The following is a 14,464-nucleotide window of genomic DNA, read 5'->3' on the forward strand; positions in this document are numbered from 1 at the left end:
TCCATGCTGACAAACCTTAACCCATTCTAAATATTATTATTTTTTTTACTCATAGACACCAAGCTGGGGTTTTGTGAACAGAAATGACAGCCACTTTTTTTTTTCTCTTGATAGCTCTTTTTTTTGCTTTGTCCTTGGCATTGGGTACCAGACAGTCCAAGAAGTTAATGTAATTGTTACTGAGTTTAACAATAAGCTGTCTAAAAACATACTCGATAGCTTCCCGACCTATCCCCCCCCACCTCCCTTTCCCACCCTCCCTCCATTGTCCTTTAATTGAACAATCACCATTTATACAAGTCAGTTCTGAAAATACAATGGCAAGTGACATTTTCCACCAAAATTTCATCGTGAAAAACAAAAAATATATTTCACTCCCCATCTGATTTGTTCAGCTTATCAAATGCAATAACTTTGTTTTTCTTTGTAGCATCGTACCAACATTCACCGATTTCAATATTGTAGAAGTTTTACAAAGACATAAATATAGTAGGATACAATACAGTAAAAAATACAAAATAAAGTTGATATAGTTTTTTTTTCTTAAATGATAATTTACCAGAGGCAAACCCAGAAACGGATCTTTGACACTAGGCAAAAAAACCACTAGAATTACCCCCTGAGGTCAAATGATAAAAGAATAGCCATGTCTCAAACCAGAGCTTAGTCCCAGATAACTCACTACTTTCATGTTATTCACAAGTAGTGTACCATGTACAGGACTGTAGGCAAAATGTGGGTGTCCTGTGTGACGCATAGTCAACGTGTACTATTCAAGTGCACTCGTTAGGGTGTTATTACTATACTAGCGAGACATTAAGCTAAGGAAAAGTTGAAGGCACAATTATCTGAGGCAGAATGTGCCTCGAGAATCAAACACGACAGTTGTGGTATCGAGGGAGTAAGATTCAAAAAGGGAAAGAACAAAAGGGGAAATAAAAGTTTACAGTTTCAGGTATGGTTTAGGTCTGAACGACGAGGCAGTGAATCAAGTTAAGGCCAAATTACTTAAGATCGTCCAATCAGAACGCTCCAACAGTAAAGATGATGTTAGACCTGACAAATCACACAGATTTGTAATACGATATCAGTTTTAATACCAGAACCCTTCTCTATATTTTGTCATAGCCTGGCTCGCTACATAGATATTTCTTCTCACGGTTAAGTCAATTATATTAAACAAGGCTTCTTTTTTTTTTTGCTCTTCTTTCAGAGGTTGTTATTATGCACAATAATGTATAAATGTATGTTACAAGAATATACATGGGCTTCAGTCTATAATATCTCAGTAAGGAGTACATCCAAGCATTCAGAGTGAGGACTTTGGCTTTGAAAAGTTAGTCTACATATGCACAAATATGAAACACACGTAGAAAATGCACCATAGAAAAAAAAGGACATGGAAAATAAAGAAAAAACGGAAATGGACTAAATGGCTCACACACTGATCTTCTTTTGACCATTTGCTCACGAACAACCATTTCCTCTTCAACGCAAAACAAATCAAAATGTTTTCAAGTTTGAACATTTTCACACCCCGTCACATTGTATCTGTGATCACAGACGTGTTCAGGGGTTGAAAAGGAACAAGAAATACAAAAAGGAACAAAGACCGGGGGTTTGGAGGGCTTCAAGGGGTAAAGTTCAAGTTTGTCATTCCTCATGTGCAAGTCAATATAAAAATGCTACAACTCGTACAACTCTCTTGTCAACAAGACAGGTTCAGGGCAGGCCAAGTCCCCTTGTAGTTTGCTAAATAAAAAGGGGCTCGGAAATTGGCAGGACAGCTTGCTCAATCGGTGACGCGATGCACAGTCTCCACTCCCTGTATGTTTATTCTCCAGCTCTTCGCACTGCTCCGTCGATCCATTCATGTGAAGGAAGAGCAACTGTGGGAGCCTGTATCATTACGTCAAGAGCCAAAACAAGATCTCCATCCTCTTTTCTCTCTCATGGCAGAAGAGTCATCATTTCCCTCCTCTACTCTGAAACGTCATTCCTCACTCTCTTGTTCCTATGACTTCTGCTTAGGTTGGCTATCCCGTTCGCTTTTCTCTCCCTCCGTGTGTCCCTCACTCGCTGTCGGTCTCTAGGTCGGAGTCAGACCACTGCACCGGGCTCAGTTTCCCATGGCGCTGGGCATACTCGATGACTGCTGTGTAGCAGAAGTAGTACTGGTCCCAGGTCTGGATGCTGAAAGCCCTCTGTGTACGCATGCGCCGCACCGTCTGACGGACGTCTACTGTGGCGATGTCCTCCAGCCGGGACAGGCAGATGTCCAGTGTACAGAACGTGCCTGGTCGGGGAGCAGAGATGGAAGAAAGACGATGGAGAGGTTACACAAGAAACAAGGTCTTTGCATAAACACAGCAGCATATCCAATGAAGTGGCCACTAAACGTATTGTAAAAGTACATTTGAACCCCACAATGGGACATGCGTTTACCTGTGCGGCCAATGCCGGCACTGCAGTGCACAACCACAGGGGGACCCCCCGGAGACCCCGTCCAACTGGAGCCCAGGCTCTGGACTGCAGCCTCCCTCCTCTGAAGTACATGCTCACGGAAGTCCAACATGGCAGAAGCACTTTTGGGCACCCCGAAGTCTGGCCAGCTGACATAGAGGTAGTGGCACACCTCCCGTCTCTCTCCAGACTGAGGAAAACAGTCACAATCACACAGATATCAGACTCTGTCTTTTGAAATGGCATGTACGAGCATGTGAGCCAATATCCATGCCAAGTATTATTGTCAAATTACATGAAATGGTGATATCTTAAACACTGAAGAGATTCCACAACCTGGAGTCAGCAATTTCATATCACGTTCTCTTTAATTAGAGTTTTAAATACCTCTGAAGCCACTAAAGATACTTTAAAGGCTGTTATTATTATATCAAATTGAGAGAATTCAAGAATTTTTAAGCACTTATGCAGTCGGTGTGACTTACCTGTGTGTTGTAAAGTTCAAGATGGGAGAGTTTGAAGTCCTGAAACGCCTGGATGTGTGTGTTCCTGACCAAGAAGCATCCGTGCTGCTCTGTCCTGCCCTCCTCTAGAGGCCAGTACTGACCACACTTGACACGTCCACGCTCCACCACTCTGAGACACACAGAATTACACATTGTTTTAATCTCATCATCAGCCCATTGAGGATATGTTATTACTTGGAGTACCACTTCAAACATCCTTTGTACATCTCTAACACAAAATTGACTTCAAAACTCAGATGTAACAGGAGTCTCACCTGGTGGTCATGACAATGATAAGTACCATCTGTTCCCACACCATCCGCCAGAAGTCACCAAAAGTTTTTGGCAAAGGACCTGAAGGACACAAAAGTCTGTCAGGTCATGTTAACACCAAACTGTACTCTACTGAGGTCTGACGGGGGACTGAGGAGGGTTGGAGCAGAAAAAGTGTATATTGCATGGATGACTATATAAAGACAATAAGGAGTGGGGTCGTAGTTTGCGTCAACAGCTGCTCACCCTGAGTTGCGATGTAGGCGCTGCTCCTCTTGTACCCATCCATGAAACTGGCATTAATGTAATCTGACGTCTGCAAAACACACAGCAGAAAAGCAGTGAGACTCACTGGTTGGTGTTAGGATCTACTGCCTCCTGTTGGAGCACATTGAACCGTGCTGTTGGACTATTTTTTAGGCCAGTCACTTAGTTGCAGTAAATGGTTAAAAACTGTAGACTAGCGTCTAGAGCTGCAACGATTAATCGATTAGTTGTCAACTATTAAATTATCTGCAACTATTTTGATAATCAATTTACTGGTTTGAGTATTTTTTCCAAGAAAAAAAAGAAGAAGTAAAAATTCTCTGAATCCAGCTTCTTAAATATGAATATGTTGTTTCTTTACGCCTCTATTAAGAGTAAATTGAATATCTTTGAGTTGTGCACAAAACAAGACATTTGTGGAGGTCATCTTGGGCTTTGGGAAACACTGATCGACATATTTTCACCATTTTATAAACCAAACAAATAATCGATTAATCAAGAAAAAGAATCAACAGATTAATAGACAATGAAAATAGTCGTTACTGGCAGCCCTACTGGAGTCGCATAAAAATGCCAATATACACACAACACAATATGAATACACAGAAGATTCAGTCAATCTTAAACATCTGAAGTTAATAACGTTCATTAGCAGTTACGGTTACGATAACATTGTACACTGCCAAAAAACAGTGCTTTCCTGTTAACTATGTAAAAAACCCACTTTATATGATAAGTTCAAGCATTTTCCAATCACACATATCAGATATACTGTAGTAGATAAGGGCAGGTGAAGACATCACAAAGAATACACCCAAATATAGAAATCAATTTTCAACATTTATGTTTCCAGCCAATCTTTTGTTGATCATCTCAGTTCCCTCAACTAAATGCATGCAATATATAACAATGTTATATTCTCTAAGAAGTAACCAATACATACTACTTATGAGAAGGTGGAACAGAGGCCTAATCAGAATTTATTACATGACTTTGTTGAATGCTCCATTCTGACTCAGGGCGACGCTTCGTGTCGGGTGTCAGGTGCATCGCCCTAAAGGGGTTTATTTCACAACAATGACCGACTCGCTGTACTTTATCCCTTACAAAACGGATGTTTGCAGCAAAGTCACAATTTAGCAGCGAACATCCATAAAATCATCCATCATGTACGAAGTAATAACTTTTAGAGAGCAATTGTGAATTAAATGAATCCAGAGATCATTAACCAAAAGAGAGAACTGAAGTTTGATGAATTAATTATTACCTCATCCTCGTCCTCACAGAGCTGGCAGAGTCGCACCCGTGACTGGTCCAGGCAGAGAACATCACTGTACCTGTTCTTTATCTGATTGGACAGTTTTCTGTGAAGGCAGAATACAATACAATGTGAGGTAACATGACAGATTTAACAAGTGGGCTGATGTGTTATTTGTCATGTAATTTTCCTTCATCTTGGTACAGAGAGACAGAAAATAAAGAAAGGGGGACAGAAGCATATCGTTTTTTATCTCTTACTTGGAGTAGTCAAAGGTGCCTGCCGGTGGCTCCTTCCGGATCTCCTCGTACTCCTGATAAATCCCCTTCTTCTTCTGTCTCTTCACGTGCTCCACCAGATCGTGCACCGTCATGCCTCCCTGCTCTGGTATGTGAATAGACGCCTCCATGCAGCTGTCCTCGTCATCAGGACCCCATGATGAAGACAGGGGCGGGGACTGGGAGGAAGGCTGGTGAGGGGGGCGAGGCAAAGATTTCTGGGGCAACGGAGGCACCCCTTCCTCTTCCTCGCCATCCTCCTCGTCCTCCTCCTCGTCCTCCTCCTTTACACTGTCATTCTCGGACCTGTGAGAGTCTGTTACCGTTCCGTCCACCGCGTCCCCGTCACCTTCGTGGGAAAGCGGTGTGTCAGGTGGCGTGTCTGACTGGGGAGGCGCTTGGCGACCACGACCGTTCATGTTAGCGTTGGGGCTGGAGCCACTGACGGACATGTTGGCCCCGCTCACCGCAGAGCCGTTCCAGTGTTGGTGGTTCCCCTGCGGCCTGTTTGCAGCAGACTGCGGGCTCTGCTGGTACTGTCCTTGGCCTCGAGTCCTGCCCTCCGCCACACCGCAGTGGTTGTGTGGGTTAGCATTGCTATCGTCGTAGCAGTTAGAGTTAGCCACGGCTGGCTCGGGACCCAGCTGTGTATTTATATGGGTGTGGGACAGTGTAGCGCCTGCGCTCGTGTTGCTGCACTCTAAGCTGTAGGAGCGCAGCAGGCTTCCCACACAGTCATGTGTGTCGTGTTCTTGTGTGTCACCCTGAACAGTGTTTGTGTGTGTGTTAACACAGGACTGGATCCAAGCCACGTGGCTGTACTGGGATGTTCCACCCAGGTGTTCAGGGAGGGAGGAGACTGGGATGTGACTGGCCAACTCGTGTGCTTTCACTGTGCACACCTGGTGGATGGTAAAGAAAAAAATTCAAATGACAATTAAACATCTTACTCACTATGACGCGACTCCAACTGAAAACAGACGTGCATACCCGTTCTCTCAGCTTCTCACGCACAAACAGGCGGAGGACCGCGAAAGGTGCTCGAAACCAAAGAGGCGATGACACAATGAAGACACATTTTAGACGAGCCGGAAATGCCCCCTGGGAAATACAAACATCAGACAGACAAAATGATGAAAAGGGTTTTTAATTTCAGAGAGATAGTTTTGACAACAAACACTTGAAGGCAAGCAGATAAGAGAGCAACAGAGGATTTTTCTTATATTTACCTTGAGCAAATTGAGGATCTTGACACAGAGCTCATAGTCAAAGTTGCCGTAGCTGGAGTTGGTCATGTCATAGATAAATATGAGTCCATCTCTTTGAGTTTGTAGGCTGGGGAGCAATGAACAAGATTTTCAAATTAAAAGCAGAAGAAGAGGGTGAAATGAAGCTTGCCTTGAGAAATATTTTTTTTTTATTTTATGAAATAAAAAACACAATAGGATAAAGGGCAAAAATAAAGAAGCATGTATAAGGAGTTACGCCATTACTTCTCTATGGCTTTGTCCAGCTGATAGATGATGGCCTGCAGCACAGCTTTGTGGGTGGTGACGTCTGGCCGATGGAGACGAGCAGTGAAGAGTGCTAGAGCTGCGCCCTTAGCATCACGGCCAGGCTGGTGGGAGCATTAACAGGTTATCATCACATTAATAATTGAATGCTAATTCATTGTGCTTCCATTTGTGAGAAAGGGTAGCTATAAATCATAGAGATAAACATACACATTTTCAAACCATCTTTTACTCCATCTCCATTCATAAAGAGAAACAAAAGCAGGCATACATGTGCAGTAGTGATGCGCGGTTAAGGGCGGGTTCGGGTGAGCTTATTAGAAAATATCGCAGGTTTAGGCGGGCAGGCGACGAATTGACAAAGCAGTGTTCCAAGTAAGTCACTAATAACTTACAGAAACATTGCATGCAATAGTCCACTTTCTCTTCCCTCTTTCTGTCACTCAACACATACACCAGCCGTGCCGCTGCCACGTCATTTTAACACATTCCGTGCCGCTGCCACCACCACGTAATGCGCTGTCAAAAGGCCGTGGTCATTTCACGTATGTCTGTGAGACGACGTTGCGCACATACATGCACTGCAGTGCTCAACTCTGCTTATCTCTGTCTTTGTCTCAGACCTCAGTCCTGACAATTGTGCTACTATAATGCCTAAAGTTGGCGGTTTGGGTCGTGTTTGGGTGGTCGATTAATGCATACTTTTGCAGGTCGGACGATGCGGATTGGCTCTCTTAACGGGCCGGGTGGGTGCGAGTTATAAAAAAAACCCTGACCTGTGCATCACTAATGTGCAGACTGAATGAACATACACAAATATACAAAACGCTTCTTAAATTACGAGCATGTACACCATTGTCTGTGTATTTGCTAATGTGTTCAGCACTCACCAGGACTGTGAATTTGCCACTCAGCAGCTCAGAGCGTAGGGGCTCCTCGTCGGGGTTGATATTGAAGATGCCCTCTTTGATTCTTGTGTTCTTATTTTAATACATGATGGCAGAGACAGGAGGAAAGGGGAAAGTAATTAGCTTGCAACTAAAACAGTATGTAAACAAACAGCATCTAAAAATACCATTAATTTGAATTTTGTAGTCTAGTGTTGGAAATCAAATGTCTGTGGCACACTTTATTTGTTTTGCGGATTGTGCCTTTATGGTTCCTGTTATTTTGACCCATATATATCAACACTACAAAAGTGCAGCCTCAAAAATCTCAGCACCTATCTTGACACAGTATTAAGAAAAAAAAAGTAGTGTTTGTGGCTGGGATTTTGTATTGGTTTTATGTGTGTTCATGATATTGTGTCCAGCTCCTGTATGGATCTGCACAGAGGCCTCAGTCTGACTTTCTCACTCACAGCACAGCATGCTGCTATTCAGTTTTAAATAAGAGTGTTGTTATTTAGAATAACAGGTTATATGACCTGTAATAAGAGGACATGGTTATGACTTTATGAAGCATGTTTGCTGCTACAGTGGTGAGCTGTCATCATTAGGGGTCGTCAATCAGATATTGAAACTTTTACACCGTCAGACAGCAGCAAGCAACGGCACGCAACTGACGTTAACTGATTAGTTGTTCGGTCCATAAAATTTTAGAAAATGGTGAAAATTTTTGTTTGGTGTTTCTTCAAATGTCTTTTTTTGTCCACAACTCAAAGATATTTAGTTTACTGTCATAGAGGGGTAAATAAACCAGAAAACATTCACATTTAAGAAGCTGGACTCAGAGTAGTTTGACTTGTTTTTTTCTTTACAAAATTACTCAAACCGATATATCAATTATCAAAATAGTTGGCACTTAATTTAATAGCTGACAACTAATTGATTAATCATTGCAGCTCTTGTACAAACTTAGCAAGTTTATACTACACCACCAAATAAGTCTGAAGATTTTTTTTCCGCAATTCAATTCACAATTGCAATATTAAGGAAAGGTCAGAAAACTTGGAATTAAATATTTCCCCCAGATCCTTTAGCCCCTACGAAGCCCTGTGGTGTCCTGTTGATAACAGAAAAAGTAAATAGTCATCTCAGTTATGTTACCAATCAAAGCACTGCTCTACCTTGTATGCTTGGAAGAGGTCGATGGCTCTGGAGACGTCAAACTTGCGGGCCATAAGAAACTTTACAGCTGTCGGTTGGGACACAAGCCCAGCGCTGTGAGGCTGCTCCCTGCTACGCACCTCACCCAGGAACTCCTCCACAGCCTGGAACACACATCAGAGAGGAGTAGATGGGAGGAAAAAGATGAGGTGTTGGTGTGTGAGGTGAGATTAAAGCAGAAAAAAATACTACTTGTGCAAAAGGGGAATAACCAGAGGAGGAGAAACTGGTAAAAATAACATCAAAAACTTGGAATTTAGGGAGAAGAGCAATAGTAAAAAAAAGGGGGACACACATGACAACTGACATGACAAAGAAAACACATGAGTCTGTCAGCCCCCTCAGCTTTGTAGTTCTTTCCCTGCCAAAGTTACAAAAATGTGTGATACAGATGGTAGCAGCAGGCTGTGCCCCTGGAAGAGATGCCAGGAGACAACAGTCAGCTCGTTGTCACCCAAGTGAGCTGCATCTGTCCTCCAAATATGTAACCAGCACAAGGAGAGTCTATGAATTAACTCATCAGCTATGTCCAACATTTGAATCTACTCTCTCACAGGACGTGGAGAAGAAGAAACAAATGTAAAGGAAAACAACTAAATACAGGGGGGCAATGTTGTAGAAGCGGTAATCACATACAGGTGCTCTTTGGATCCTTCAGGTGTACTGTGCTTATTAAATCTTGTGAAGGGTATATGTATATATATATATGCTTTTATTTGTAATATAACTTGTGACTAACTAATGGAGCTTCCCAGCTAAAAGTATTTCACACGATTGTACTTGTATAACCGGTGTGACAATAAACATCTTGAATCTTGAATATGGTGTCAATAAGTATAAAAAATGCAAGTCTCCTTCAAAAATTATCCAAGGCACACTGTAGAGTTTGTGTAAAATTAAAATAACTTTATTTTACATGGCAATAATTATTTTAAATGACCAACATGGGTCTAGGCTATCACACTGATGGAGAACAACCCTCCCACTCTACTGATTAGTGTAACACAAAACAGGTGTGCAAACTACTGCTGACAATGACCCTGATGAAGACCCATGTTGGTCACAACACGTTGGTCATTATAAATAATTATTGCCGTAAAATAAAGGCATTTTAATTTTGCACAAACCCTATAGTGTGCCTTGGATTATTTTTGAAGGGGACTTGCATTTTATACTTTTTTGAGACCATATTCCACCCATGCAACGAACCTTTCCTCAAGACTGAATAAACTAAATGCAGGGTTACCCTATGAATTGCCTGGCAGACGTGGTAAAAAGATGCACCCAAACCCTGATGCATCTTGTCTCATGATCATTTTGTTATTAGATGACGCCGATAGGCAAAAATATAGACACACTCTTTAAAAAAATATAGCATTCGCGGAGGAAAAACATAACCAAAAAAAACACCCTTTTAACAGGGAAAAAACTGAAGAAACCTCAGGAGGGCCACTGAGGAGGGATCCCTCCTCTTCCAGGATGGACAGACGTGCAATAGATGTGTGTACAAAATAACAACATGTGAATAATCACACAATCAGCACAATAATGAGCCTACACGAAAAAAAATATATATATATATTTGGTCATTTATCCAGTCACAACTCCTCAACTTAAAAAGACTTAGTCTGTGACATAGTCTGGACTCTGCAGCAAGGACGTACTGAGTGCAATGCTGTGATTGGACTGACACACACTCCTGTTCGATAAACAATATTACAACCTGACATTTCGATCAAGAGAAGCAAAGGATCAAATCAGACATAAATACATAAGTAGGAGGATTAAATACCAGGATACAAGATTATTCCTTGAATGTAGCATCATTCCAGTGTGCACTGCTCAGGAGTGAGAAATGGTCCCTTGTATGATTGGATCAGCCAGTTGTTATTACATTAATATGTAATTAGCTTTAGCAGACTGCTGTAGATATGTCAACGATCAATTTACAATTTAAAGGGGAACACCACGTAAATGAAGAATCCCAATATGTTATTTCCATGCTCGAGGAAAGTTCCATCAATATGTGTGAACATGAGCTACTCTCTCAATTAATTACATAATTATATTTAAAAGGTACTATTTAGTGCCCTTGACACGCCTCAAGTTGGCATCCAGTTGCTCTTAGATTATTCTGTCATTCAACAATTGTTTTATCAAGTAATATTTGATTTGAAGGTACTCTCTCACTTGCAAGTTTACTGCACCACATTTTCCCCCTAAATTACTGTTGATGTTGCCAAAACATGTTTGTAATGTTTTTAGATTTGGGCACTATAACAAGTCAGTGGGGGGTATATCACACCCTGTGGATATAATGTATGCTACCACAAGTAACTGATCATTAGCACCAGGATGCTAGCCTTGGTGGGGCTAATCCAAGGCAAGGCAACAAGTTGTTTAATTTCAGCAGCCAGCTTAAACTGCAAACAGCGAAGTGTCCTCAGGGTAGTTAATCGATTGACGTTACTGGTTCTGGGAATGTGATGTTGATGCTATCAAAAAAACACAGCAGCAAATCTGTGCAGCAGCAGTACAAGCTTTTCCTGTAACTAACAGAACCATGTGAATGCCTAATGAAGATAAAGCTATGAAATGAAGCTGTCAACAGACATTGCTGCGTGACATTTTGCTGTTTGCTATCAAAGTAAGACCCACCCCCCTTTTTACTAGAAAGTGATGACAACAACAATGCTAGGAAACCGGAGGGATCACTTCTGTGAATTCCTGACCGTAAATCTGATCGGCAGCAGGAGGACAGACACACTGCGAGCTGGCTGGCTAGTTGATGAGAGTCATGATCTGTGTGTCATGGTTTATTATGACAACCACAACACTTAAAGCAAATCAAGTATTTGCTCATTTTTAACCTTCACAAAAGGTTGTGAAAAAAAGGCCGACGTTGTAATGTGCCCTTAAGGAGAACAAATCGTTACTCCAAGTCCTTTATCCCTTTTGCTGTTAAGCTGCTGAACACAGACCATACCCATTTTAAATGACTGTTATTTAGAGGAACTTTAAGAAATGTTGTTCTCATATATTGATTCTTATTAATTTTGGCTTTTATTGCTATAATCCTATGTATTTATATGGTTTTTATTGTAACTCGTCCCTCCAACTGCCCCATGCCTTTAATATGTTTCCTTTGACTTAACTGAATTATTGGTTGTCTGTTGTATGTATAGATGGATGGATGTAAGGACTGGGAATGCTACAAATTAATTGCCTTCTTGGGGATAAATAAAGTTGTCTGAACTGAACGTGGTTTTTAAACGTCTAGCAAGATAGTCAAGTCAAATTTATTTCTATAGCACATTTAAAACAACATAAGCTTACCAAAAGTGCTTTACAGACAGGCAGAATAAAAACAGGTCAACAGTGCAGACAACAGAATCTCACACATCCACAGACAGAGACTAAGATAAAAATGCCCCCATGCCTTTAATATGTTTCCTTTGACTTAAAGAACCCATATCATGCTCATTTTCAGGTTCATACTTGTATTTTGTGTTTCTACTAGAACATGTTTACATGCTGTAATGTTAAAAAAAAACTTTATTTTCCTCATATTGTCGGCCTGAATATGCCTGTATTTACCCTCTGTCTGAAACGCTCCGTTTTAGCGCATTTTGCCACGGAATTGCGTTGCTAGGCAACAGCTTGGTTCCATGTGTACTTCTTGTCAGCTGATGACATTCACATACACTGCAACCAGGAATAAACTGGGACACATTTAGAATGTTTACGTTTAAAATTGTGTAAAGGGTCTAAATATTGTATATTTGTGACATCACAAATGGGCAGAAATCCTGACTGCTTGTTTCAAATGCAAATTTTCTGAATATGGGCTGTGTGTATTTCCCTGTGGAGTGAGTGTTTCGATACTTTCACAGTATTTATATAGGACTTGCTCTATAATAAAAAAACATGAAAATCTAATTATTTATAATATGGGACCTTTAACTAATTATTGTCTGTCTGTTGTATGTATGGACTGGGAATGCTACAAATGAATTGTCCCCATGGGGATAACTAAAGTTGTCTGAACTGAACTGTACGTGGTTTTTAACGTCTAGCAAAAGGTAGCTGTGGAGGAAATTCCCTGCTAGTCAACAATAGCTATTAGCATTTAGCCAGCAGCAGCTAGTTTACATGTGGCAGCTGGATGGCTAATGATGCCCGTTTAAGACACAAGAAGTTACATATAAGGGGCAAACTATAGGTAATGAAGTATCACTAGTTAACAATAGAGATAATGAACATACCTACGTGGTCCATGTGAAGCTGTGTTATCAATTCGAGACACACAGCCGGTTTAAGTGAGCCCTACTACTGCTACCAGCTAAACGCCATCATGCTAACACACATGCTAACTGCTGTCAGTCACACCAACGGGCCAGGAGGCTGTTTACTAAACCGCCTCGTTAACAGCCCAAAGACGAGCAATGTGGGACACGTTATATATGAAACAAACCGCCGGTTAGAGAGGAAAGTGAAGCTGTACATGTGTAGCTGCTGAACGTGACGGAGAGGTGAGTAAATAATCCGTAAAAGAGGCTCCTTACCAGCTGCTCCTGAGTTGTCAGGGCTTCCGCCATCTTGAAGCCTCCGCAACGTCGCAGCGGGCGCGCCCACCAGCCGCTCGCGCATCACGCCCTACGAGCCCGAGACGGAGCCCGCGAGGCCCCGCCCACTATGCATTCACTTTATTTATCAATGCAGCTGCGGACAATTCATAATAAAAGATCTTTATCAATGCAGCTACATAAACTATATTTTATCAATGCAGCTGCTGGCAATTTATAATAAACTATCTTTATCAATGCAGCTACTGACAATTCATAATAAACTGTGTTTATCAATACAGCTACTGACAATTCATAATAAACTATCTTTATCAATGCAGCTACTGACAATTCATAATAAACTGTGTTTATCAATACAGCTACTGACAATTCATAATAAACTATCTTTATCAATACAGCTACTGACAATTCATAATAAACTATCTTTATCAATGCAGCTACTGACAATTCATAAACTATCTTTATCAATGCAGCTGCTGACAATTCATAAACTATCTTTATCAATGCAGCTGCTGACAATTTATAATAAACTATCTTTATCAATGCATAAACTATCTTTATCAATGCAGCTACTGACAATTCATAATAAACTATCTTTATCAATGCATAAACTATCTTTATCAATGCAGCTACTGACAATTCATAAACTATCTTTATCAATGCAGCTGCTGACAATTCATAAACTATCTTTATCAATGCAGCTGCTGACAATTTATAATAAACTATCTTTATCAATGCATAAACTATCTTTATCAATGCAGCTACTGACAATTCATAATAGACTATTTTTATCAATGCAGCTACTGACAATTCATAATAAACTGTGTTTATCAATGCAGTTACTGAAAATTCATAAACTATGTTTATCAATGCAGCTGACAATTCATAAACTGTGTTTATTAATACAAACATTTAATCAAATGACTGTCTAATCAGTATCACTAGAAGTATTATTAAACTACTGGGTCGCAGTAGTAGGCTCGTACTGCATGGGAACCTTTGTATTAGAGCATTCGTTCCGTCGAACTATTTTTGTGGAGCACCGGGGCGGCGCTCCAGCGGTCGTGTCTAGAAGGTAACCCGTAAACTGCTAAATCTGATCTGAGATCTCGCGAGACTCGCTCTCCGACGACCTATACTTTTGCCGAGATCACGGTCTAACCTTAAATATCTCGCGATAGTTTCCCCAGCTCGCGGGTTCCCTTCTAGAC

At 41.1% G+C, this 14,464-nt stretch overlaps 1 protein-coding gene across 2 annotated transcripts; it reads right to left on the minus strand.

Annotated features, from left to right (window-relative positions):
• Positions 1 to 1,073: 1,073 nt before the first annotated feature.
• On the minus strand, positions 1,074 to 13,355 carry ptpn9b (protein tyrosine phosphatase non-receptor type 9b). 2 transcript variants are annotated; one of them, XM_074630159.1, is made up of 13 exons: positions 13,233 to 13,355; positions 8,628 to 8,771; positions 7,450 to 7,539; positions 6,539 to 6,663; positions 6,275 to 6,380; positions 6,036 to 6,146; positions 5,028 to 5,947; positions 4,777 to 4,873; positions 3,489 to 3,558; positions 3,245 to 3,323; positions 2,949 to 3,099; positions 2,446 to 2,653; positions 1,074 to 2,296 (listed from the first exon to the last, which is right to left on the minus strand). In XM_074630159.1, exons 1-13 carry the CDS (start codon positions 13,263 to 13,265, stop codon positions 2,073 to 2,075), a joined length of 2,358 nt encoding a protein of 785 aa, XP_074486260.1. In that variant the 5' UTR covers positions 13,266 to 13,355; the 3' UTR covers positions 1,074 to 2,072. The 2 variants fall into 2 exon arrangements, with proteins under 2 accessions (XP_074486260.1, XP_074486261.1); XM_074630160.1 differs by lacking the exon at positions 13,233 to 13,355 and adding an exon at positions 12,933 to 13,066 and having other exon boundaries at positions 1,162 to 2,296.
• Positions 13,356 to 14,464: the final 1,109 nt, after the last annotated feature.

This window comes from Sebastes fasciatus, chromosome 3 (assembly GCF_043250625.1).
Source record: "Sebastes fasciatus isolate fSebFas1 chromosome 3, fSebFas1.pri, whole genome shotgun sequence".
Lineage (NCBI taxonomy): Eukaryota > Metazoa > Chordata > Actinopteri > Perciformes > Sebastidae > Sebastes > Sebastes fasciatus.

Coding starts and splice junctions, on each gene's coding strand:
- ptpn9b (XM_074630159.1), bottom strand. CDS start 13,265: ATGGCGGAAGCCCTGACAACTCAGGAGCAGCTG. Junction 4,874..5,027: donor GGCACCTTTGACTACTCCAA/GTAAGAGATAAA, acceptor CTGCCTTCACAG/AAAACTGTCCAATCAGATAA. Junction 3,100..3,244: donor ATCATTGTCATGACCACCAG/GTGAGACTCCTG, acceptor TGTGTGTCTCAG/AGTGGTGGAGCGTGGACGTG.